General features: G+C 39.8%; 1 protein-coding gene and 1 long non-coding RNA gene across 3 annotated transcripts in view; one reads left to right on the top strand and one right to left on the bottom strand.

Annotated features, from left to right (window-relative positions):
• On the top strand, positions 1-25685 carry LOC143785266 (sulfotransferase 1B1-like). Of its 2 annotated transcripts, XM_077274004.1 has the most exons (8): positions 1-121; positions 208-354; positions 433-561; positions 16238-16335; positions 16432-16558; positions 16635-16729; positions 22572-22752; positions 24581-25685. In XM_077274004.1, exons 2-8 carry the CDS (start codon positions 213-215, stop codon positions 24691-24693), a joined length of 885 nt encoding a protein of 294 aa, XP_077130119.1. In that variant the 5' UTR covers positions 1-121; positions 208-212; the 3' UTR covers positions 24694-25685. The 2 variants fall into 2 exon arrangements, with proteins under 2 accessions (XP_077130119.1, XP_077130120.1); XM_077274005.1 differs by lacking the exons at positions 1-121; positions 208-354; positions 433-561 and adding an exon at positions 15769-16067.
• The window catches only part of LOC143785268 (uncharacterized), a 14588-nt gene continuing 7771 nt past the window's right edge, over positions 20411-27227 (bottom strand). Inside the window, exons 2-4 of the long non-coding RNA XR_013217962.1 lie at positions 24870-25012; positions 22708-22774; positions 20411-20483 (exon numbers count right to left, since the gene is read on the bottom strand). This is a non-coding gene — a long non-coding RNA (uncharacterized LOC143785268). The remainder of the gene's footprint in view (positions 20484-22707; positions 22775-24869; positions 25013-27227) is intronic.

The raw sequence follows: 27227 nt of genomic DNA, 5'->3' as shown, positions 1-27227 counted from the left end.
TGACAGGGACAAAGTTCTGGGAACGGTGTGGAGTGAGCTGCGGACTGGTGAGTGATATCATAATAGGCTGGTGGAACTGACTGGACGGGAAACGTAAAGGAATTATCCATAGGATATTGAGGTAAAGACATAAACTGGAGGAACAGACAAAGTTGAAGGTGTTTTATTCTCTTCTTAACACTTCTTTTTCCAAATGGCTCATATTAGACAAGATGAACTCAGAATGGCACCGGAAAGATTGGGTTAAGGTCCGTGGTGTCCCAATAGTCTGCGCTTTTTCTCAAAACTGGGAGAGGATTGATAATTTCCAAGCGAGAAAAGATGACATTGTCATTGCCACATATCCCAAATCAGGTCAGTTGTGAATTTCTTAGTCTGCAGAGAATTCAGTTAGCAAATGGACATTTTTATTAAAGTGATTGTATCTTTAAGGTACAACATGGATGAGTGAGATTGTGGATGTTATCTTGAATGACGGGGACACGGAGAAGAGCAGGAGAGATGTCATTTTCAACAAGGTTCCAATGTTGGAGTTATGGGTGCCTGGTATATTGCCCCTAGGTATCTATAAAAACAATCCCTTCTTTCTTATAAATCACATTCTGAAAGTTAAAGTGTAATTTAAGTAACTACAGTTAGGTCTAGAAATCTTTGGCCAGTGAGGAATGTGCGTGATTTCAGCTCTGCAGGCTGCTATTTTTTATTTAAACTTAGTTACAATTGGAGACTTTCAGGCTTAATTAAAGGGGTTGAACAAAACTATCCTGTGAAATGTTTAGGAACTGCAACCATTTTTCTGAAAAGGCTACTCATTGCAGGTTCTCAAAAGTAATTAGACAAATTAACTTTACCATAAATGTTAATTTTTAATACTTCCTTAACCCCTTAAGCCCCGAGGGTGGTTTGCACGTTAATGACCAGGCCAATTTTTACAATTCTGACCACTGTCCCTTTATGAGGTTATAACTCTGGAACGCTTCAACGGATCTCGGCGATTCTGACATTGTTTTCTCGTGACATATTGTACTTCATGTTAGTGGTAAAATTTCTTCGATATAACTTGCGTTTATTTGTGAAAAAAACGAATATTTGGCGAAAATTTTGAAAATGTCGCAATTTTCCAACTTTGAATTTTTATGCCCTTAAATCACAGACATATGTCACACAAAATACTTAATAAATAACATTTCCCACATGTCTACTTTACATCAGCACAATTTTGGAACCAAAATTTTTTTTGTGACGGAGTTATAAGGGTTAAAAGTTGACCAGCAATTTCTCATTTTTACAACACCATTTTTTTTTTAGGGACCACATCTCATTTGAAGTCATTTTGAGGGGTCTATATGATAGAAAATACCCAAGTGTGACACCATTCTAAAAACTGCACCCCTCAAGGTACTCAAAACCACTTTCAAGAAGTTTATTAACCCTTCAGGTGTTTCACAGGAATTTTTGGAATGTTTAAATAAAAATGAACATTTAACTTTTTTTCACACAAAATTTATTTCAGCTCCAATTTGTTTTATTTTACCAAGGGTAACAGGAGAAAATAGACCCCAAAAGTTGTTGTACAATTTGTCCTGAGTACGCTGATACCCCATATGTGGGGATAAACCACTGTTTGGGCGCAGGGCAGAGCTCGGAAGGGAAGGAGCGCCATTTGACTTTTCAATGCAAAATTGACTGGAATTGAGATGGGACGCCATGTTGCATTTGGAGAGCCCCTGATGTGCCTAAACATTGAAACCCCTAACAAGTGACACCATTTTGGAAAGTAGACCCCCTAAGGAACTTATCTAGATGTGTGGTGAGCACTTTGACCCAACAAGTGCTTTACAGAAGTTTATAATGCAGAGCCGTAAAAATAAAAAATCATATTTTTTCACAAAAATGATCTTTTCACCCCCAATTTTTTATTTTCCCAAGGGTAAGAGAAGAAATTGGACCCCAAAAAATGTTGTGCAATTTGTCCTGAGTACGCTGATACCCCATATGTGGGTGTAAACCATTGTTTGGGCGCAGGGCAGAGCTCAGAAGGGAAGGAGCGCCATTTGACTTTTCAATGCAAAATTGACTGGAATTGAGATGGGACGCCATGTTGCGTTTGGAGAGCCCCTAATGTGCCTAAACATTGAAACCCCCCACGAGTGACACCATTTTGGAAAGTAGACCCCTTAAGGAACTTATCTAGATGTGTTTTGAGAGCTTTGAACCCCCAAGTGTTTCACTACAGTTTATAACGCAGAGCCGTGAAAATAAAAATTATTTTTTTTTTTTCACAAAAATGATTTTTTAGCCCCCAGTTTTGTATTTTCACAAGGGTATCAGGATAAATTGGACCCTAAAAGTTGTTGTCCAATTTGTCCTGAGTACGCTGATACCCCCTATGTGGGGGGGAACCACTGTTTGGGCGCATGACAGAGCTCGGAAGGGAAGGAGCGCAATTTGGAATGCAGACTTAAATGGATTGGTCTGCAGGCGTCACGTTGCATTTGCAGAGCCCCTGATGTACCCAAATAGTACAAACCCCCCACAAGTGACCCCATATTGGAAACTAGACCTCCCAAGGAACTTATCTAGATGTGCTGTGAGAACTTTGAACCCCCAAGTGTTTCACTACAGTTTACAACGCAGAGCCGTGAAAATAAAACATATTTTTTTTCCCACAAAAATGATTTTTAGCCCCCCAAATTTTTATTTTCCCAAGGATAACAAGAGAACTTGGACCCCAGAAGTTGTTGTTCAATTTGTCCCTAGTACGCTGATACCCCATATGTTGGGGTAAACCCCTTTTTGGACGCACGGGAGAGCTCGGAAGGGAAGGAGCACTGTTTTACTTTTTCAACGCAGAATTGGCTGGAATTGAGATTGGACGCCATGTCGCGTTTGGAGAGCCCCTGATGTGCCTGAACAGTGGAAACTCCCCAATTCTACCTGAAACCCTACCCCTAACCGTTTACTGAACATTTTCTGACAGTCATAAGTGCCACGTATATAAGTGCCACGTATATAAGTGCCACGTACATAAGTGCCACGTATTTAAGTGCCACGTATTTAAGTGCCACGTATTTAAGTGCCACGTATTTCAGTGCCACGATATTTCAGTGCCACGTATTTCAGTGCCACGTATTTCAGTGCCACGTATTTCAGTGCCACGTATTTCAGTGCCACGTATTTCAGTGCCACGTATTTCAGGCACTGAAAAATACGTGGCACGTAAATACTTCAGTGCCACGATATTTCAGTGCCACGTATTTCAGTGCCACGTATTTCAGGCACTGAAAAATACGTGGCACGTAAATACGTGGCACGTAAATACGTGGCACGTAAATACGTGGCACTTAAATACGTGGCACTTATATACGTGGCCACTGAAATATCGTGGCACTTATATACGTATATACGTATATAAACGTATATTTCAGTGCCACGTATTTCAGGTTAGGGGTAGGGTTAGGGTTTTTTGTTTTTTTCTTGTTTTCTTGTGTTTTTCTATAAAAACGCATGCGTTTTACCGCGTTTACATGCATTTTTTCAAAAACGCATGCAGATAAAAACGCAAGTGTGAAACCAGACTAAAAGACGCTTTTTATAGCAAAAAAGTTTTTGCGTCTTCACATTTTGAGACCTATAATTTTTCCACATTTTGGTCCACAGAGTCATGTGAGGTCTTGTTTTTTGCGGGACGAGTTGACGTTTTTATTGGTAACATTTTCGGACACGTGACCATTTTTTATCACTTTTTATTCCGATTTTTGTGAGGCAGAATAACCAAAAACCAGCTATTCATGAATTTCTTTTGGGGGAGGCGTTTATACCGTTCCACGTTTGGTAAAATTGATAAAGCAGTTTTATTCGTCGGGTCAGTACGATTACAGCGATACCTCATTTATATCATTTTTTTATGTTTTGACGCTTTTATACGATAAAAACTATTTTATAGAAAAAATAATTATTTTGGCATCGCTTTATTCTGAGGACTATAACTTTTTTAATTTTTTGCTGATGATGCTGTATGGCAGCTCGTTTTTTGCGGGACAAGATGACGTTTTCAGCGGTAACATGGTTATTTATGTCTTTTTGATCGCGTGTTATTCCACTTTTTGTTCGGCGGTATGGTAATAAAGCGTTGTTTTTTGCCTCGTTTTTTTTTTTTTTTCTTACGGTGTTTACTGAAGGGGTTAACTAGTGGGCCAGTTTTATAGGTTGGGTCGTTATGGACGCGGCGATACTAAATATGTGTACTTTTATTGTTTTTGTTTGTTTTTTTTAGATAAAGAAATGTATTTATGGGAATAATATTTTTTTTTTTATTATTATTTATTTAGGAATTTTTTTTTTTTTTTTTACACATGTGGAAATTTTTTTATTTACTTTTTTACTTTGTCCCAGGGGGGGACATCACAGATCGCAGATCTGATAGTGTGCACAGCACTCTATCAGATCGGCGATCATACTTTCATCGGAGCAGGCTGCAGCTTTCATCTGCAGCCTGCTCCGACCCGGAAGTGCTCCCTGCAGGACCCGGATACAGCCCCTCGGCCATTTTGGATCCGGGGCCTGCAGGGAGAAGACGTTCGGTACGAGGTGAGTACATCACCTTGTACCGATCGTCTCAGGGAAGCACGCAGGGAGCCCCCTCCCTGCGCGATGCTTCCCTGTACCGCCGGTACACCGCGATCATGTTTGATCGCGGTGTGCCGGGGGTTAATGTGCCGGGGGCGGTCCGTGACCGCTCCTGGCACATAGTGCCGGATGTCAGCTGCGATATGCAGCCAACACCCGGCCGCGATCGGCCGCGCTCCCCCCGTGAGCGCGGCCGATCGCGTATGACGTACTATCCCGTCACCGGGAATTAAGGCCCACCCCACCTCGACGGTATAGTACGTCATATGGGCTTAAGGGGTTAAGTCTTGAAGCCATGGACGTTGCCAAGCGCCGAGTTCCCTTTGGTGTCAGGCTTTGCAGAACTTTACTGCGGCTGACTTCAGTTGTTGCTTGTTTGGGGTCTTTCTGCTTTCAGTTTTGTCTTCAGCCTGTGAAAGCATCTCGATGGGGTGAGATCTGATGATGACTTGCCCATTTTGCAGAATGTTTTGGGTCATTTTCCATCTATCTTGTGACGCGCAATCCAATCAACCTTGCTGCATTTGATTGAATCGGAGCAAAAAGTTTAGCCCTGCTTCTTTCTTCAGCCACATCTATAACTACTAGTGACCCGATGCTATTAGAAGCCATGCATACCCACGCCATTATACTGCCTCCACCATGTGTTACAGATGATGTTCTGTGCTTTGGCTCATGAGCCATTTCAAGCCTTGTCCATACTTTCTTCTTCCCATCATCCTGGCACAGTTTCATCTTAGTTTTGCTTTTCCACATCTGGGCGGCTACTTTAGATATTTTTTGGCATAGTCTAATCTAGTATTCTATTTCTAAGGCTGATTAATGGTTTGCACCTTGTGATGAACCCTCCGTATTTGTGCTCCTTAACTTTTTTCTTTATGGTAGACTTAGATAGTGAAACCCCTACTTCCTGTAGAGTGTTCCTCACTTGGGTGGATGTTGAGAAGAGGTTTTCCTTCACCATGGCAAGGATTCTGCGATCATCCACCACTGTTCCACTGTTGTCTTCTGTGGAGGTCCGGGCATTTTTGAGTTCATAAGCAGGGCTGCGGAGTTGGTAAGCCAAACCTCTAACTCCTTTATTTCCCTGACTATGACTCCACAGCACCGGTCACTACTGAGCATGTACCTAAAGTGCAGCACAGATTTATCTCACTAAATGCCAAGGTCCTTAGATCAGGAACAGAACAGACAATTCTTAACTTTCCCAAACGCTTACGAAAAAAATAACAGCACATACTGCACTGAACCACTGTACCCAATTTATTCTATATTTTTTAGGAGTCTGCCCATTTTATTCCAACTCCACCAAAATGGACTCCAACTCCACAGCCCTGCTCACGAGTGCGCTTTTATTCCACAGCTGTTGATTTGGCCTCTCCTAACATTTCTACTATTGCTCTGATTGATTTCATCTTTTTCTTCAGCCTAATGATAGTTTGTTTCTCTTCCATTGAAAGCTCCTTTAACCGCAGGTTTTGAGTTCACAGCAACAGTTTCTACATGCAAATGCCGCATCTGGAATCAGTTCCAGACCTTTTACCTGCTTAAATGATGATGGATTAACGAGGGAATAGCTTATGCGGCTCATTAAAGAGCTTTCGAGAAATGTGTCCAATTACTTTTGGTCTCCTTAAAAGAGATAGCTACACATTAACCCCTTTCTGCTAGCTGACGGAATAGTATGTCAGCTGGCAGTATTCCTGCTTTGAAGTGGACTCCGGCAGTGAGCCCACCTCAAAGCTGCGACATGTCAGCTGTTTTAAACCGCTGACATGTGCCCGTAATGGGCGCGAGCGGAATTGCGATCTGCCCGCGCCCATTAACTAGTTAAATGCTGCTGTCAAACTCTGACAGCAGCATTTAACAAGCGCTGCGCCGGAAGTAAGCGCACGGCTGACCCCATCGCATGATCGGGGGTCATCGATGCGTTGCTGTCACAAGAGGTCTCAAGACCTCTATGGTTGTTGATGGCAGATTGCTATGAGCATCACCCTGTGGTCGGCGCTCATAGCAAAGCTGTAATTCTGCTGCATAGGAGCAATCTGTGCATCATCTCTATGTAGCAGAGGCGATCGAGTTGTGGCAGCTTCTAGCCTCCCATAGAGGCTATTGAAGCATGCCAAAATTAAACAAAATGTCTTTAAAAATAAAAAACTAAATAAAAAAAAAATAAAAGCTCAAATCACCCCCCTTTTGCCCCAATCAAAATAAAATAAAAAAATTAAACCTACAAAAATCTGGTATCGCCGCGTTCAGAATCGCCCGATCTATCAATAAAAAAAAGGATTAACCTGATCGCTAAACAGAGTAGCGAGAAAAAAAAATCAAAACGCCCAAATTACATTTTTTGGGTTGCCGCGACACTGCATTAAAATGCAATAAAGGGCGATGAAAAGAATATATCTGTACAAAAGTGGTATAATTAAAAACGTCAGTTCGGCACGCAAAAAATAATCCCACAGGCAACCCGAGATCACGAAAAATAGAGTACACTATGGGTATCGGAAAATTGCGCATTTTTTTTTAAAGCAAACTTTAGACTTAGATAAAAGAGAACCTAGACATGTTTGCTGTCTATGAACTCGTAATGACCTGGAGAATCATAATGGCGGGTAAGTTTTAGCATTTAGTGAACCTAGAAAAAAAGCCAAACAAAAAACAAGTGTGGGATTCCACTTTTGTTTGCAATTTCATGGCACTTGGAATTTTTTTTCCCGTTTCCTGTTACATGACATGGTAAAACCAATGGTGTCGTTCAAAAGTACATCTCGTCCCGCAAAAAATAAGCCCTCACATGGCCATATTGACGGAAAAATAAAAAAGTTATGGCTCTGGAAAGAAGGGGAGCGAAAAACAAAAATGAAAAAAGCTCCGGGGGTTAAAGAGATGTAATTCCTAAACCCTTACTCCAATTAGAATGTGAATCCCAAATCTCAAATGAAAGTTGAGAATCTGCACTTTAAGTCCATATTGATCATATAAAAGGTATCTCAACATGTTTTAGTAAACAGTTAAAATACCAAAACTTGTGTCACTGTCCAAATATTTCTGAAGCTAACCGTATTACCAAAATTTCCCAGCCCAAACAGATAATGCCCATACATTAAATCAGTGAGAAAATATAGAAAATATTAATCCCTTTCTGTCATTGGACGTACTATCCCATCCATGTGACCTGGGACTTAATTCCCATGGACGGGAGAGTACGTCATAGGCGATCAGCTGCTCTCATGGGGGGAGCGTGGCCGATCGCGGCCTGGTGTCAGCTGATTATCACAGCTGTCATCCGGCACTATGTGCCAAGAGCGGTCAAGGACTGCTCCTGGCACTTTAACCCCCGGAACACTGCGATCAAACATGATCGCAGCATTCCGGTGGCATAGGGAAGCATCGCAAAGGGAGGGGGCTCCCTGCGTGCTTCCCTCAGACCCTCAGAAGATGTGATCTTCCGAGGGTCTCTTCCTGTCTCCTCCCTGCAGGCCCCCCGGATCCAAGATGGCCGCGGGGTCCTTCCGGGTCCTGCAGGGAGGTGGCTTGCCAGTGACTGCTGAAGGCAGGCGCCGGCAAGCCTCCTGCACTGCCTGTCAGATCGCTGATCTGACACAGTGCACTGCAAAGTGTCAGATCAGCGATCTGACAATATATAATGATGTCCCACCCTGGGACAATGTAAAAAAAAAAAAAAAAAAATGAACATGCATAAAAATATTTTTTTAAAATTCCTAAATAAAGAAAAATAAATATTTTTCAAAAAAATACATTTCTTTATGTAAATAAAAAAAAACAATAAAAGTACACATATTTAGTATTGTCGCGTCCGTAACGACCCGACCTATAAAACTGTCCCATTAGTTAACCCCTTCAGTGATAACTGTAAAAAAAAAATAAAAACTAGGCAAAAAACAATGCTTTATCATCATACCGCCGAACAAAAAGTGGAATAGCACGATCAAAAATCCGAATATAAACATGGTACCGCTGAAAATGTCATCTTGTCCCGCAAAAAACGAGCCGCTGTACAGAGTCATCAGCGAAAAAATAAAAAAGTTATAGCCCTCAGAATAAAGCGATGCAAAAATAATTATTTTTTTATAGAATATAGTCTTTATTGCATAAAAGCGCCAAAACATAAAAAAATGGTATAAATGAGGTATCGCTGTAATCATGCTGACCCGAAGAATAAAGCTGCTTTATCCATTTTACCAATCGTGGAACGGTATAAACCCCCCCCCCCCCCCCCAAAAGAAATTCAGGAATTACTGTTTTTTGTTCATTCTGTCTCCCAAAAATCGTAATAAAAAGCGATCAAAAATGTCACCAAAATGACACCAATAAAATGTCAACTCGTCCTGCAAAAAACAAGACCTCACATGACTCTGTGGGCCAAAATATGGAAAAATTATAGTTCTCAAAATGTGGAGACGCAAAAACTATTTTTTTTGCAATAAAAAGCATCTTTTAGTGTGTGACAGCTGCCAAACAAAAAACAACTATAAAAACCCACTATAACTAGTAAATCAAACACCCCCTTCATCACCCCGTTAGGGGAAAAATAATAAAATTAAAAAAAACGTATTTATTTCTATTTTCCCATTAGGGTTAGGGCTAAAATTAGGGTTGGGGCTAGTTAGGGTTAGGGATAAAGTTAGGGTTGGGGCTTAAGTTAGGGCTTGGATTACATTTACGGTTGGGATTAGGGCTAGGGGTGTGTCAGGGTTAGGGGTGTGGTTAGGGTTGGGATTAGGGTTAGGGGTGTGTTCGGGTTAGGGTTGGAGTTAGAATTGGGGGTTTCCACTGTTTAGGCACACAGGGGGTCTCGAAACGCAACATGACGTCCGATCTCAATTCCAGCCAATTCTGCGTTGAAAAAGTAAAACAGTGCTCCTTCCCTTCCGAGCTCTCCCGTGCGCCCAAACAGGAGTTTACCCCAACATATGGGGTATCAGCGTACTCAGGACAAATTGGACAACAATTTTTGGGGGGTTTCTAGTGTTTAGGTATATCAGGGGCTCTGCAGATGCAAAGTGACGCCTGCAGACTATTCCATCTAAGTCTGCATTCCAAAACAGTGCTCCTTCCCTTCCGACCTCTGCCATGCGTCCAAACAGTGGTTCCCCCTCACATATGGGGTATCGGCGTACTCAGGAGAAATCGGACAACAAAGTTTGTCCTATTCTATGTACAAGAATATAATTACTACAATACTGCTCATATGTACAAGAATATAACTACTATAATACTGCTCCTATATACAAGAATATAACTACTATAATACTGCCCCTATGTACAAGAATATAACTACTATAATACTGCCCCTATGTACAAGAATATAACTACTATAATACTGCCCCTATGTTCAATAATATAACTACTATAATACTGCCCCTATGTACAAGAATATAACTGCTATAATACTGCCCCCTATGTACAAGAATATAACTACTATAATACTGCCCCCTATGTACAAGAATATAACTACTATAATACTGCCCCTATGTACAAGAATATAACTACTATAATACTGCCCCCTATGTACAAGAATATAACTACTATAATACTGCCCCTATGTACAAGAATATAACTACTATAATACTGCCTCTATGTACAAGAATATAACTACTATATTACTGCTCCTATGTACAAGAATATAACTACTATAATACTGCTCCTATGTACAAGAATATAACTACTATAATACTGCCCCTATGTACAAGATTATACCTACTATAATGCTTCTATGTACAAGAATATAACTACTATAATACTGCTCCTATGTACAAGAATATAACTACTATAATACTGCCCCTATGTACAAGAATATAACTACTATAATACTGCTCCTATGTACAAGAATATAACTACTATAATACTGCCCCTATGTACAATATAACTACTATAATACTGCCCTTATGTACAAGAATATAACTACTATAATACTGCCCCTATGTACAAGAATATAACTACTATAATACTGCCTCTATGTACAAGAATATAACTACTATAACACTGCCCTATATACAAGAATATAACTACTATAATACTGCCCCTATGTACAAGAATATAACTACTATAATACTGCTCATATGTACAATATAACTACTATAATACTGCCCTATGTACAAGAATATAACTACTATAATACTGCTCCTATGTACAATAATATAACTACTATAATACTGCTTCTATGTACAAGAATATAACTACTATATACTGCCCCTATGTACAAGAATATAACTACTATAATACTGCCCCTATGTACAAGAATATAACTACTATAACACTGCCCCTATGTACAAGAATATAACTACTATAATACTGCCCCTATGTACAAGAATATAACTACTATAATACTGCTCCTATGTACAAGAATATAACGGCTATAATACTGCCCCTATGTACAAGAATATAACTACTATAATACTGCTCCTATATACAAGAATATAACTGCTATAATACTGCCCCTATGTACAAGAATATAACTACTATAATACTGCCACTATGTACAGGAATATAACTACTATAATACTGCTCGATATGTACAGGAATATAACTACTATAATACTGCTCATATGTACAAGAATATAACTACTATAATACTGCTCCTATGTACAAGAATATAACTACTATAATACTGCTCCTATTTACAAGAATATAACTACTATAATACTGCTTCTATGTACAAGAATATACCTACTATAATACTGCCCCTATGTACAAGAATATAACTACTATAATACTGCCCCCATGTACAAGAATATAACTACTATAACACTGCTCCCTATGTACAGGAATATAACTACTATAATACTGCTCATATGTATGAGAATATAACTACTATAATACTGCCCCCTATGTACAAGAATATAACTACTATAATACTGCTCCCTATGTACAGGAATATAACTACTATAATACTGCTCCTATGTACAAGAATATAACTACTATAATACTGCTCCTATGTACAAGAATATAACTACTATAATACTGCCCCCATGTACAAGAATATAACTACTATAATACTGCTCCCTATGTACAGGAATATAACTACTATAATACTGCTCCCTATGTACAAGAATATAACTACTATAATACTGCTCCTATGTACAAGAATATAACTACTATAATACTGCTCCCTATGTACAGGAATATAACTACTATAATACTGCTCCTATGTACAAGAATATAACTACTATAATACTGCCCCTATGTGCAAGAATATAACTACTATAATACTGCTCCCTATGTACAGGAATATAACTACTATAATACTGCTCATATGTATGAGAATATAACTACTATAATACTGCCCCCTATGTACAAGAATATAACTACTATAATACTGCTCCCTATGTACAGGAATATAACTACTATAATACTGCTCCTATGTACAAGAATATAACTACTATAATACTGCTCCTATATACAAGAATATAACTACTATAATACTGCTCCCTATGTACAGGAATATAACTACTATAATACTGCTCATATGTATGAGAATATAACTACTATAATACTGCCCCTATGTACAAGAATATAACTACTATAATACTGCTCCCTATGTACAAGAATATCACTACTATAATACTGCCCCTATGTACAAGAATATAACTACTATAATACTGTCCCTATGTACAAGAATATAACTACTATAATACTGCTCCCTATGTACAGGAATATAACTACTATAATACTGCTCCTATGTACAAGAATATAACTACTATAATACTGCTCCTATATACAAGAATATAACTACTATAATACTGCTCCCTATGTACAGGAATATAACTACTATAATACTGCTCATATGTATGAGAATATAACTACTATAATACTGCCCCTATGTACAAGAATATAACTACTATAATACTGCTCCCTATGTACAGGAATATAACTACTATAATACTGCTCCTATGTACAAGAATATAACTACTATAATACTGCCCCTACGTACAAGAATATAACTGCTATAATACTGCCCCTATGTACAAGAATATAACTACTATAATACTGCCCCCATGTACAAGAATATAACTACTATAACACTGCTCCCTATGTACAGGAATATAACTACTATAATACTGCTCATATGTATGAGAATATAACTACTATAATACTGCCCCCTATGTACAAGAATATAACTACTATAATACTGCTCCCTATGTACAGGAATATAACTACTATAATACTGCTCCTATGTACAAGAATATAACTGCTATAATACTGCCCCTATGTACTAGAATATAACTACTATAATACTGCCCCCATGTACAAGAATATAACTACTATAATACTGCTCCCTATGTACAGGAATATAACTACTATAATACTGCTCCCTATGTACAAGAATATAACTACTATAATACTGCTCCTATGTACAAGAATATAACTACTATAATACTGCTCCCTATGTACAGGAATATAACTACTATAATACTGCTCCTATGTACAAGAATATAACTACTATAATACTGCCCCTATGTGCAAGAATATAACTACTATAATACTGCTCCCTATGTAAAGGAATATAACTACTATAATACTGCTCATATGTATGAGAATATAACTACTATAATACTGCTCCCTATGTACAGGAATATAACTACTATAATACTGCTCATATGTATGAGAATATAACTACTATAATACTGCCCCTATGTACAAGAATATAACTACTATAATACTGCTCCTATGTACAAGAATATAGCTACTATAATACTGCTCCTATGTACAAGTATATAACTACTATAATACTGCTCCGCTCCTATGTACAAGAATATAACTACTATAATACTGCCCCTATGTACAAGAATATAGCTACTATAATACTGCTCCCATGTACAAGTATATAACTACTATAATACTGCTCCTATGTACAAGAATATAACTAATATAATACTGCCCCTATGTACAAGAATATAACTACTATAATACTGCTCCTATGTACAAGAATATAACTACTATAATACTGCCCCTACGTACAAGAATATAACTACTAAAATACTGTCCCTATGTACAGGAATATAACTACTATAATATTGCCCCTATGTACAGGAATATAACTACAATAATACTGCCTCCTATGTACAGGAATATAACTACTATAATACTGCTCCTATGTAGAAGAATACAACTACTATAATACTGCTCCTATGTACAAGAATATAACTACTATAATACTGCTTCTATGTACAAGAATATAACTACTATAATACTGCCCCTATGTACAAGAATATAACTACTAAAATACTGCCCCTATGTACAGGAATATAACTACTATAATACTGCCCCTATGTACAGGAATATAACTACAATAATACTGCCTCCTATGTACAGGAATATAACTACTATAATACTGCCCCTGTGTACAAGAATATAACTACAATAATACTGCCCCTATGTACAAGAATATAACTACTATAATACTGCTCCTATGTACAAGAATATAACTACTATAATACTGCCCCTATGTACAAGAATATAACTACTATAATACTGCCCCTATGTACAAGACTATAGCTACTATAATACTGCTCCTATGTACAAGAATATAACTACAATAATACTGCCCCTATGTACAAGAATATAACTACTATAATACTGCTCCTATGTACAAGAATATAACTATTATAATACTGCTCCTATGTACAAGAATATAACTACTATAATACTGCTTCTATGTACAAGAATATAACTACTATATACTGCCCCTATGTACAAGAATATAACTACTATAATACTGCCCCTATGTACAAGCATATAACTACTATAATACTGCTCTCATATACAAGAATATAACTGCTATAATACTGCCCCTATGTACAAGAATATAACTACTATAATACTGCCCCCTATGTACAAGAATATTACTATAATACTGCCCCTATGTACAGGAATATAACTACTATAATACTGCTCATATGTATGGGAATATAACTACTAAAATACTGCCCCTATATACAAGAATATAACTACTATAATACTGCCCCTATGTACAAGAATATAACTACTAAAATACTGCCCCCTATGTACAAGAATATAACTACTATAATACTGCTTCTATGTACAAGAATATAACTACTATATACTGCCCCTATGTACAAGAATGTAACTACTATAATACTGCCCCTATGTACAAGAATATAACTACTATAATACTGCTCCTATATACAAGAATATAACTGCTATAATACTGCCCCTATGTACAAGAATATAACTACTATAATACTGCCCCTATGTACAAGAATATAACTACTATAATACTGCCCCTATGTACAGGAATATAACTACTATAATACTGCTCATATGTATGGGAATATAACTACTAAAATACTGCCCCTATATACAAGAATATAACTACTATAATACTGCCCCTATGTACAAGAATATAACTACTATAATACTGCTCCTATGTACAAGAATATAACTACTATAATACTGCCCCTATGTACAATAATATAACTACTATAATACTGCCCCTATGTACAAGAATATAACTACTATAATACTGTCCCTATGTACAAGAATATAACTACTATAATACTGCCCCTATGTACAAGAATACAACTACTATAATACTGTCCCTATGTACAAGAATATAACTACTATAATACTGCTCCTATGTACAAGAATATAACTACTATAATACTGCCCCTATGTACAAGAATATAACTACTATAATACTGCTCTTATGTACAAGAATATAACTACTATAATACTGCCCCTATGTACAAGAATATAACTACTATAATACTGCTCCCATGTACAAGAATATAACTACTATAATACTGCACACTATGTACAATAATATGACTGCCATAATATTGCCCCTATATTTTGACTATGCTTCTCCGGAAGGGTTAATAAAAAAAATAGATAATCAGTTAGATGGTATCTGTGGTTTCAACAAAATTTATATGCACCAACGGTGAAAGCAAATCTAAGAAACTATGCAATATATCAAATCGGAGAATAATCTGATTCTTTTTCCAGTGAATTGCCACCTTATACCCACTACCCTGCCTCCTAACCATCGACTCATGAAAAAAAAAGCTTGATCAAAGCACTAGCTCAGTGAGGTGTCAGGTTACAGCTCTCATTATTCTTTATTGAGAATTGAGAGTATAGAGCTGGGGGAGTAGAGTGAAGCAGATTCATAAGCAGGGACGCACATACTCGGATGCAGCAGCAGCTTTCTGGCTAATTATCTAGTTTCTCCAAGAACCGGATTCACAGGGACTCAGCTTAGACCTGATGTATAATCTCCTCCAAACTGCTGATGCCTCTAGCTTTATGCTGCACAAGGAAAGAAGAGCAGGAATCCCTCAAGTCTCTGTTTGCGGTATATGGGAGACATTATAGCAGGTGGTCTTCACCCAGTAGTCAGACACAAGGCCCGCAGAGGGATGAAAATGGTGACAATTGCATGATACAAGGTATACAATGGCCAGAAATAGTGTAATTCTTCATGTACAAACACAACGGCCTTTTCTAAAAAGTTACCAGAAACGATAGGTATACTTTAATACCTTTTTAGAAGACAGTAGTTATTTTTCATCTTTCTGCCCAAAGTTCCTTTAATATAAAATGTTCTTTTCTTTTTTAGGGTCTCAGCTTTTAGATTGTCTCCCTTCTCCTAGGGTGATTAAGACCCATCTCCCAGTATGTCTCTTTCCGAAGTCATTGTGGGAAAATAACTGTAAGGTATTGGACCTGTTCATTATCCCCTCATACATACTGATCCCTCCACTGACCACTTGCTCCATTTTTACATTTTAATTTCTTTGTGTCTTTTATCAGATTATCTATGTGGCGAGGAATCCTAAAGATGTGGCCGTGTCCTTTTATCATTTCAGCAAGATGAACCAACTACATCCGGAGCCGGGACCCTGGGAGGAATATGTCGAGAAGTTCATTCAAGGAAACCGTGAGACCCCACAGTGGAATAGTCACTCATTATTTATGTATTGGTCACTGACGTAAAGTTTCCCTGTTTGTCCTAGTGGGATCTGGCCAATGGGGTGAGCATGTCAAAGAGTTTTGGGCCCTAAAACAAGAAAGAAACCTCCTTTATATTCTCTATGAAGATATGTTGGAGGTAAGTCTTCTGTACTTAGTACGGTACATCTAGAAGGCCTCAAATAGGAATAAATAGTGTTTTTTCGCACTCTCACTTCGTCATGTTGGTGCATTGGGTTTTTACAAGAGGAATCTTAAAGGGAACGTAATGTTATAAACATACAGGTCCTTCTCAAAAAATTAGCATATAGTGTTAAATTTCATTATTTACCATAATGTAATGATTACAATTAAACTTTCATATATTATAGATTCATTATCCACCAACTGAAATTTGTCAGGTCTTTTATTGTTTTAATACTGATGATTTTGGCCTACAACTCCTGATAACCCAAAAAACCTGTCTCAATAAATTAGCATATTTCAACCGTCCAATCAAATAAAAGTGTTTTTTAATAACAAACAAAAAAACCATCAAATAATAATGTTCAGTTATGCACTCAATACTTGGTCGGGAATCCTTTGGCAGAAATGACTGCTTCAATGCGGCGTGGCATGGAGGCAATCAGCCTGTGACACTGCTGAGATGTTATGGAGGCCCAGGATGCTTCAATAGCGGCCTTAAGCTCATCCAGAGTGTTGGGTCTTGCGTCTCTCAACTTTCTCTTCACAATATCCCACAGATTCTCTATGGGGTTCAGGTCAGGAGAGTTGGCAGGCCAATTGAGCACAGTAATACCATGGTCAGTAAACCATTTACCAGTGGTTTTGGCACTGTGAGCAGGTGCCAGGAAGCATGAAGTGCTCCAAAATCTCCTGATAGCTAGCTGCATTGACCCTGCCCTTGATGAAACACAGTGGACCAACACCAGCAGCTGACATGGCACCCCACACCATCACTGACTGGGTACTTGACACTGGACTTCAGGCATTTTGGCATTTCCTTCTCCCCAGTCTTCCTCCAGACTCTGGCACCTTGATTTCCGAATGACATGCAAAATTTGCTTTCATCAGAAAAAAGTACTTGGGACCACTTAGCAACAGTCCAGTGCTGCTTCTCTGTAGCCCAGGTCAGGCGCTTCTGCCGCTGTTTACCTGGGGAATGCGGCACCTGTAGCCCATTTCCTGCACACGCCTGTGCACGGTGGCTCTGGATGTTTCCACACCAGACTCAGTCCACTGCTTCCTCAGGTTCCCCAAGGTCTGGAATCGGTCCTTCTCCACAATCTTCCTCAGGGTCCGGTCACCTCTTCTCGTTGTACAGCGTTTTCTGCCACATTGTTTCCTTCCAACAGACTTACCATTGAGGTGCCTTGATACAGCACTCTGGGAACAGCCTATTTGTTGAGAAATTTCTTTCTGGGTCTTACCCTCTTGCTTGAGGGTGTCAATGATGGCCTTCTTGACATCTGTCAGGTCGCTAGTCTTACCCATGATGGGGGTTTTGAGTAATGAACCAGGCAGGGAGTTTTTAAAAGCCTCAGGTATCTTTTGCATGTGTTTAGAGTTAATTAGTTGATTCAGAAGATTAGGGTAATAGGTCGTTTAGAGAACCTTTTCTTGATATGCTAATTTATTGAGACAGGTTTTTTGGGTTATCAGGAGTTGTAGGCCAAAATCATCAGTATTAAAACAATAAAAGACCTGACAAATTTCAGTTGGTGGATAATGAATCTATAATATATGAAAGTTTAATTGTAATCATTACATTATGGTAAATAATGAAATTTAACACTATATGCTAATTTTTTGAGAAGGACCTGTATACATATTTATTAAATATGAAACTTTTTTTTCTTTTATGTTTTTTAGTTTTTAAATAGCAGAAAATCTGAAACATTAAATGAAAATTGGTGATATTTTCCTCTATTATACACTAGAGGGTGCAGCTGCTCACATTTGCTTTCTCGCCGCTCCCTGTAATGCTCAAAAGGAAGGGAGCGGATATGGTTTGGAATCACTGTGTACTGTGATCAGGGGCAGACATAGCGCATGTGCAGCTGCACCGGGGCCCAGAGGTGGAGGGGGCCACTGCACAGCAGCTAATAATGAGGGCAATTTGGCCTTTTTCCGGCTCGGAGGGGCCCATGGCCAGATTGCCCTCATGTGTGGCAGGCAGGGGGTGATCCCTGCAGCTCAGCTGCCTACAGGAGAAAATGGCAGCAAAGCAGAGATACAGGGATCTGTCCGTTCTTCCTGCCAGCGCTTCCTATCTCACACAGCAGTGTGGCTGGATGACGTCATCATTCAGCGCGCTTCTGTGCAAGACAGAAAGCTGCAGGCGACGGTGATGCTGCAGGGTAACGTGCAGAGAGGTGAGTGGTGTGTGTGTATGAAGGTGGTGAAGAGGGCAATGATGTGGGTGGTGAGGGAGAAAGCAATAATGGAGGTCGTGGAAAGGGCAATGATGAGGTGGTGGGAGAGAAGTCAATGATGGAGGTGGAAAGGGCAATGATGGAGGTACAGAGGGCAATGATGGAGGTGTTGAAATGGGCAATGATGGGGTGGTGTGGGAGAAAGCAATGATGGTTGTGGTATAAAGGACAAAGATGGTGGTGGAATGGGCAATGATGGGGTGGTGGGAGAGAAGTCATTGATGGAGGTGGGGGTGAAGGCAATGATGGAGGTGGTGCAAAGGACAATGATGGGGTGGTGGGGGAGAACAATGATGGGGTGGGGGAGAGGACGATGGAGGTGGTGGATAGGGCAATGAGGGTGGTGGGGAGAAGGCAATGGTGGAGGTGGTGGAAAGGGCAATGATAGGGGTGGTGGAGAGTGCAATGATGGAGGTGGGGGAAAGGGAAATGATGGGGGGTGGAGAGCGCAATGATGGAGGTGGTGGAAAGGGAAATGATGGGGGGTGGAGTGCAATGATGGAGGTGGTGGGGAGGACAATGATGGATGTGGGGGAGAAGACCGAGGAATGTGGGGGATTGGGATGGGAGTAAGGTGGACTTCTAAGGGATTTATGAACTAGAGGACAGATATGGTTGTGAAATTGCGTGGTGGAAGAGGGTGCTAAGCCTCTGACAGCGTCCTCCCCCATCTCACAATTCATTGTGATGTTATTGGGGACTTAAAATGTATTGGGGAGTGGGAGAGGAGGTGATAAGGTGCATAGGACTCTTTATAATGAACTGAAAGTTGGGAGATGCTGTCAGGGACTTGTAATGAATTGGGAGGTGGTGGAGGATGCTCAGTACCTGATGGCGTTTTCTCCCACCCCCAAATTCATTATGACGCTATCAAGGACTTATAGTGAATGATGGGGACACAGGACAGGACTAAGGCTATGTGCACACGTTCTGGATTTGCAGGAGAAAATTCTGCTGCATATCCTAATGTGTTGGCAGGAAGGACGCTGCTTAAATACATGTATTTTTTGGCAATGTTTTTGCCATGCTTGTGTTCCATATTTTCCCCCATTAGTACGGGTGAAATACACTGCAAGAACTGACATTATGCAGATTTTAATCTGCTGCAAATCTGCAAGGAAACAATAAGCAACAAGTGTATGAGACGTCAGGGATCTCAGTCACTTTTCCTGTAAAACATTGCGTACTTTCCGTAACAAACGTAGCGTGTGCACATAGCCTTACTGTTAATTGGGCATAGTCAGTGACTGAATAATTTATATTATTGGGCAGCAGAGAATATAGTTAATGAGGGGAACAGTGATACTGCTTATCACTTTATATTATTAATGGTGGGGTACATGTCTGTATTCGGGGGGAGGCACAGGTATATACAATGTATGTGACCTTGTTATTTTCAGGGCTGCGATGATCATCCTGACAAGACGAGTCGTGGCTGGGAGATGTCAACATGAAGGTCTGACCAGATGGAGAAAAAAACAGGAGAAAGCGACTATAATCAGACGATACGTCAGCGGTGCCGGGATGTAGATATTATTCTGTATCTGTTCTGTGTGATGTGGACTGATAATGTTATCTGTAATATTCCTCATTCTACATTCACACATTTGTGTGATACGCCTGTGTGCTGCCAGATCTTTTTATCGGACGGCACACAGACTCGTAGAGTTTTATAGGTCCATTCACATATTCGTGGAAATCATGGATCTGAGAATGTCTTGTTCTGATCCGATTTTGAGGATCAGAATAGGACATGCTCAATGTGTGTGTAAAAGCGGGCAGCACACCGACACTGCACACGGATACAGGAATGTAGCCTTATTATGTATAACACAGTCCCTTAGTATAGAGTGTACTCACGTATTATGTACAGCACAGTCCCTTAGTTTAGAGTGTACTCACTAATTATGTATAGCATCGTCCTTCGTTACATAGTTTCCTCTTTTATTATGTATAGCACCGTCCCTTATTTCGTACCATCCTCTCTAGTTATAAATAATGCTGTCCCTTATTATATAGCTTCCTCTGTTATGTACAGTGCTGTCTCCTACATAGTGTATTCTTGTTATTTTTGCTATTTACAGAGCCCTCTTTTATTATATAGACCCTCTCTTGTTAGATATAAAATGACTGCTGCTGATGGAGCAGTCGGTGACCGGATGATCAGTCCATCAGCTCCTCCATTAGAAAAGACGCTTTCCCATGCTCCATCGGACGTCATTGCATTAAATATCTAATAAGAGAGGACGCTATGTAATAAAGACATGGGGCATTATATTATCCAATATGTAAGGGGTAGAGATGTATATAACGAGAGAGGGCACTGTGTAATAACAGACAGCAACATACATAATTAAGGAGAGTATGTACATAAATATGTATGTCGTTTTGTCGCCATAAAAGGAGGGGAGGCCAAGACACATTTCTTACACAGAGGCCACAAGTTGTCAGTGTCCGCCCCTGTGATACATATGTGTGGCCAGGATCTCACCTACGTTGTCAGTGATTATGTCACTGCCCACCAGAACTTGTAAGCAACCTGGTACTCAGAAGCGAATGGCTAGTGTCAGAGGACCGTTACCTGGAGTTCAAGCTTACTGACAATCTCCAGTTAGAACTGCCCCTTGTTTACCCCCATGCTGGCCAAGACCTGTATAGGCTGGGATGTTAAAATTACTTCAGGTTACAAGTCCTTGCCAGAGTAGGGTCAGAGGAGCATGACAAATCAAGCTAGGTTTTAATATATGGGAAATATACGTGCTGATTGCCATCTTCCCTCGTTTCCAGCACTGCTCCGGTCCTCTTCTCACTCACTTGACTGAAATTCCGACTCTCTGGATCGCACTGCGCTCTGCGTGAAACGGAAGTCGCTTTTACAGAGGCTCCATAGGTTTCCATTGTAAAAGCGACTTCCAGATGACAGTGTGACCCGGCGAATCGTAATTGAAGTCATTTAAAGGGGATATCCGGCACTAATAGGCAGGTAGTTGCTACTGACCTACATGCTGTGCACGGCACTGTTCTTCCCTGGCAGAGATCCTGCCGGGGATTCAGCTGTCTCTGCTGACGTCAAGTTGATAGAGCGGGACGTCCGACATCATTATGACTGACAGCCAGATTCCCACTGCCTACCTGGTGGAGCCGGCTGTCAGTTAGAATGAAGTCGGAAGTCCCACCCCATCGACAGAGCAGAGCGGAAAAGAAGCAGCCACACTAACGATGCAACGTCAGCAGAAGCAACTGAATCCCCGGCAGAAGCGGTCTGTGACCTCTCTGTGCCGGGAAAGAACAGCGCCGTGCACAACATGCAGGTGAGTAGGAACTATCTGCTGTTAGTGCTTTGGAACATTTTTTGATTTTCAGACAATCCCGGATATACCATTTAAGTGAAAGAGGCGCTAGAAACCGGGGCATTTGGCAATCAGTAAGTATATTAAAGCACTTACACTACATTACATACACATTTCAACAGGATTAGGGAAAACTTTCATGGGAGTGCTCCTTTCCTATACACTGGAATATTTGTCCATCTCTTTTTGCAAACAGGACCCAAAGCGAGAGATCCGGAAAGTAATGAAGTTTCTGGGAACAGAACTCTCGGATGATGTCCTGGAGAGGATTTGTCTACACACTTCCTTTAAAGCTATGAAAGAGAACCCGACAACAAACTACACCACTATACCTTCTTCCATCTTGGACCAGTCGGTCACTCCGTTTATGAGGAAAGGTACAACACTGCCACCTGGAGGCTACAAGAACAAGTGTTTTCATTCACTGCAGTAGTGATTATATTAGATGTATTTACTCTGTATTTTGCGGTTTATAAGACGCACCCCAAATTTGGAGGGGAAAAATAGGAAAAAACAACAACTTTTTTTTTAATAAAATGGTGGTGCTTCTTACAATCCATGCATCTTATTGCTTACCGGGGGTGGTGGCTGCAGTGAAGCGGGGTCCCAGGGTCGCTGCTGGAGGAGGCAAGAGTGGCTGCAGGCTGGGATGAGGGGATGTTCGGATGTGCGCCGCTGCGGGTGTTCGGTGGTGCAGGGGCTAAGCCGACATTTTGTGAAAGCCCAGAGCGCCCCTGAACTTACATGGTTTATTATATGATGGACTCCGGGAAAATGTCTGTCAGGGGAGGCATGCGCAAATGGAGATGTTGGCACCAAGATCTCGGGAGATGAGATCTCAGAGCCAAGATCTCCATCTGGGCATGCGCCGCCACCGGCAAACATTTTCCCGGAGTCCTCCGGAGGCGGCGCATGTGCAGATTGAGATCTCTGCAACGAGATCTCAGGAAATGACATCTCAATCTGGGCATGCACAGCCTCTGGCGGCCATTTTCCTAGAGGCCACTGCATTGAGGCAATGGAAGTTCGGGGGCTCCGGGCTTTCACAAATTGTTGCCGCAGCCCCCCGCACCTGCAGCATCAGCCTTGGGATGGGATTTCCCGGAGACCACCGCATCGCAGCAATGGATGTGCGGGGGTTTTGTGTCGGTTGAACCCTCGCACCACCAAACCTGCCACACCAGTCTGGGTCATATCATCGCCGGACCACCAAACACCCCCCGTGACTCGGCTCCACCAGCGCTGCTCATCCCCCCAGGGTAAGCTGAATTCAGGACTGTAATACGGACCCCCATCTGACACATTAGTTTTTTTCACCATTTTCCTTCTGAAAAATTGGGGTGTGTCTTATGGTCAGAAAAATACGGTATATATCACACTTACATGACTATGCATCAATACTAAAGCACAATTGCACATATAAATCTAGCCTCTGCTGCTCATTTGTGGGACCTGAAAACCCCTAAAGAATGGAGTACACTACAACATATAAAAAATCTTTATTAATCATTTTTAGTGCATACTGGTAAAATCACCATTAGAACAGTATAGACAACAGTAGTATCAAGTAGTTCCACTAAAAAGCCTAGAATAACGCATGGGTCCGAGGTATATCTAATGGTACATATGTAATCATGGTAACCAACATCATTATGGTAGTTAATAAAAAGGCTGATCAAAAAGACACATGTGCATCACTGCACATGCAGGTCAAGTATGACTGTGCTGTCAAGATGCACATGGTAGAGGTCAGACCGTATAAAACCTGCTACAGAACATAGTCTTTAAATATCCTAGTGATATAGCAGATAAGACATGGTTATAAAATCATGCATGTATACGCTTACCCATGATGTGCAAGTGGATAGGTCAAAGAGCCAGGCACAATCCCGGCGAACGTTTTGTGGAAGCTTTTTCAAAAACTTTTTCCACTACTGTTGTCTATACTGTTCTAATAGTGATTTTACCAGTATTTACGAAAAAGTGATTAATAAAGATTTTGGACATATTTTATATATTGTATGCACTCCATTCTTTTTGGGTTTTCATGTTGTACAGGCGTATACAATTACCATCCATTTAAACTACATGGGGGACAAATTTATGGAAAACTCTGTTGTGGATATTTTCAGCTATGTCTAAATTACAATATTTGACTTGTATATAAGGGACTGAATTACAAGCACTGTTGTTGTTTTTCCTCAGGAATCTGTGGGGATTGGAAAAACCACTTCACCGTGTCTCAGAGCGAGAAATTTGATGAGTATTATCAGAAACAAATGTCCAGTACCGATCTGTCTTTCCGCTTCTTGGTTTGAAGAAACTCTCAGCCTGGCCGTGGACGGTCTAAATAGAGCGCGGCGCTATGTGCTAGTGATGGGAAGCCAAAACTCCTAACAACTAATTGGTGCTCCTACATCTGAGTATGAGACGTAAGGTTACCATAGACTAAAGGTGATGAAAAACCATAATCAACGATAAGGATGAAATTTACCTATATCAATCCTTTTATTGGACGGCTGACACACTCCGCTCATCTGGAAAGAAGTTGTCTACTTGTGAATTCTTCGGAAGATAGTTAGAATAACCATGTTTTGTTGTAATGAAAGATGTTTTATTCACCACATTCCCAGACACCTGTTGTCAGTAAAAAAAAAGTATGACCAGGTTTATTGACAAATAGGGACTATAAACGCTATGGACGTTAGCAAACTGACCTTGGACTCAATATTATGAAAGGGATGATCTGGTGTAAATGAGTAAGAATGGGTATGAAAAAAAGTGCTGCAGATTGATACCACCAAAGAGGGACAGTTCTAGCAATGGCTAGATATTATGACAACGGATATTTTTTCCTGACAAAGTACAAATAAATACATAGATGGTTTTTTTTCCACTTAATAAAGGTGCAGGTACGGCGTTGACATGTATTGTGAATAAAAAAAACCTTATCGTTGTTGTAGAAGCGATTTGTTCCAGCTAACGAGTTTCATCCCACTGCAACTAGATATATAGTTGAACACTATTTGGACTATCATCAAAGCTTTAACCCAATTTTTCAAGATACTTGAACGGCAAACTTCCTGCTTATAAATGAGTGGATAAGTTCACAGTCCAGTCTACTAGATACAGTCAGAGCACAGGTGAACAATGCAGTTATATAACCTTCTGAGCCAGACACAAAGCTAAATATATCGATGTCTCTGAGAGAATGAGGAACTGGAAACCCCTTTATGGCGGAAACTCCCTTCTCTCTTTCCTTGTGAATTCTACTTAGAAAATAATTATTTGTAGTAAAATTATTAACCAATTTTTTTAAGTGTTGCCACAATCAATAACTTTATTTCCATTTTCACTTCTTTAACATGTTGGTTAAATAATACAATATAAAATTGTACATGTTACTTAGTAAGATATATATATATATAATTCTCCCCAAAATTATCTCATGCACATTTTGCCTAGTACCCCCCCTGTACAGCAAAGTTTGATAAGAAAGATTAAAAATGGCTCATTTGTGAAATCCTTGACTATGAGAAGCCGTGTTAGTTAAATCAAGAACATAATACATGTCAAAGAAACTTATCATATGCTGATGGAGTCAAATTCCATTTTTTGTCGCGATCGTACACAAAATACAGCAGTTTTGCACATACCATACACAAATTGTTTTGCATGTACGATAGAAAAGCAAGGGCTTTCACCTGTACAAATCACATAGTAAAAACAGCATCACAAAAGGTCGAATTCACACATCAGTTTATTTTCTCACACGCAAAAAAAATAAAAAATGATATGTGAACAAGCCCAAACAAAAAAAAGGTATGTGTTCTATGCAGGAAAAAATGCAGACAGAGGTTAGACGTGTGAATGGGGCCTTACGCAGAATAAGGGCTTGTTCATGTATCCGATTTTTCCACATGCAAGAAAAAAGAACTGATTAATCAGACTCTGATCAGAGTGGTACAAGGGTAATCCGCTTTTCATGTATGTGGAAAAATAAAAAAAACTAAAAATTCTCCCCCTTCTCCATGACAGTCTTTGAAACTCAGACCGGACTGATTTTTTTCACGGACGCATTGACTTGCATTGCCGATTTAGATCTGAGCCTTGGATCAAAATTATACATATCTCTGAGATTTTTTGCTGTCCACTTGGGTTTCGAGGAAAAAGTCCGATATTTGATTGGTCCCTTAAACTACCACAGGTACGAGTGTTATCCATGAAAATCACGGTTAGCACTCGTACGCAAAAATCTAACGGCTTAAGATGCACCACACTGCCACTTTATTACTGGAACTAAGGTACAGCATTAACGGTTACAATTAAATAGTAAGTCAAAGACCTTAGTCTCAGAAATCAATGCAAGTAATCATGTAGAGGAATTAGACAGTAATCCTGATTATAATAAGCTATTACAAGGTCGAGCTCACATGTCGAGATACGGCAGAAAATACTAAAGTTAAATCATAAATAAATGACTTTGCTCCTGATCGCCACTGAAGAAACCTCAGTAAAAATGTCCCATTCCCTTTGAAAATGACATTACTGACTAATTTTTCATTAGTGTGGGAACTAACTTATCTTAACCCAGGCATCATCCTCCACCCAAAACGCAGCATGAAGAGGGGAGTTGAAGATGGTCTTGTAGGAGTACAGGTGGCATATGGGGTCACTTAGTTGATAAAAAGAAAGCTGACCGGCCTCATGGTCCAGATAGATTAAATATCTCTGACAGGAATACTCTACATCTATGTGAATTACTTCTGAGTTATGCTTCACTGAATACCTATTGCTTGATCTCTTGAGGACCCAGGAGTGATCATTGATGCCGAGGAAGGAGAGAGTACCT

The sequence above is a fragment of the Ranitomeya variabilis genome, chromosome 7, assembly GCF_051348905.1.
Source record: "Ranitomeya variabilis isolate aRanVar5 chromosome 7, aRanVar5.hap1, whole genome shotgun sequence".
NCBI lineage: Eukaryota > Metazoa > Chordata > Amphibia > Anura > Dendrobatidae > Ranitomeya > Ranitomeya variabilis.
Note: the sequence above shows the minus strand (reverse complement) of the source record. Positions and strands in the feature narration are given on the sequence as shown.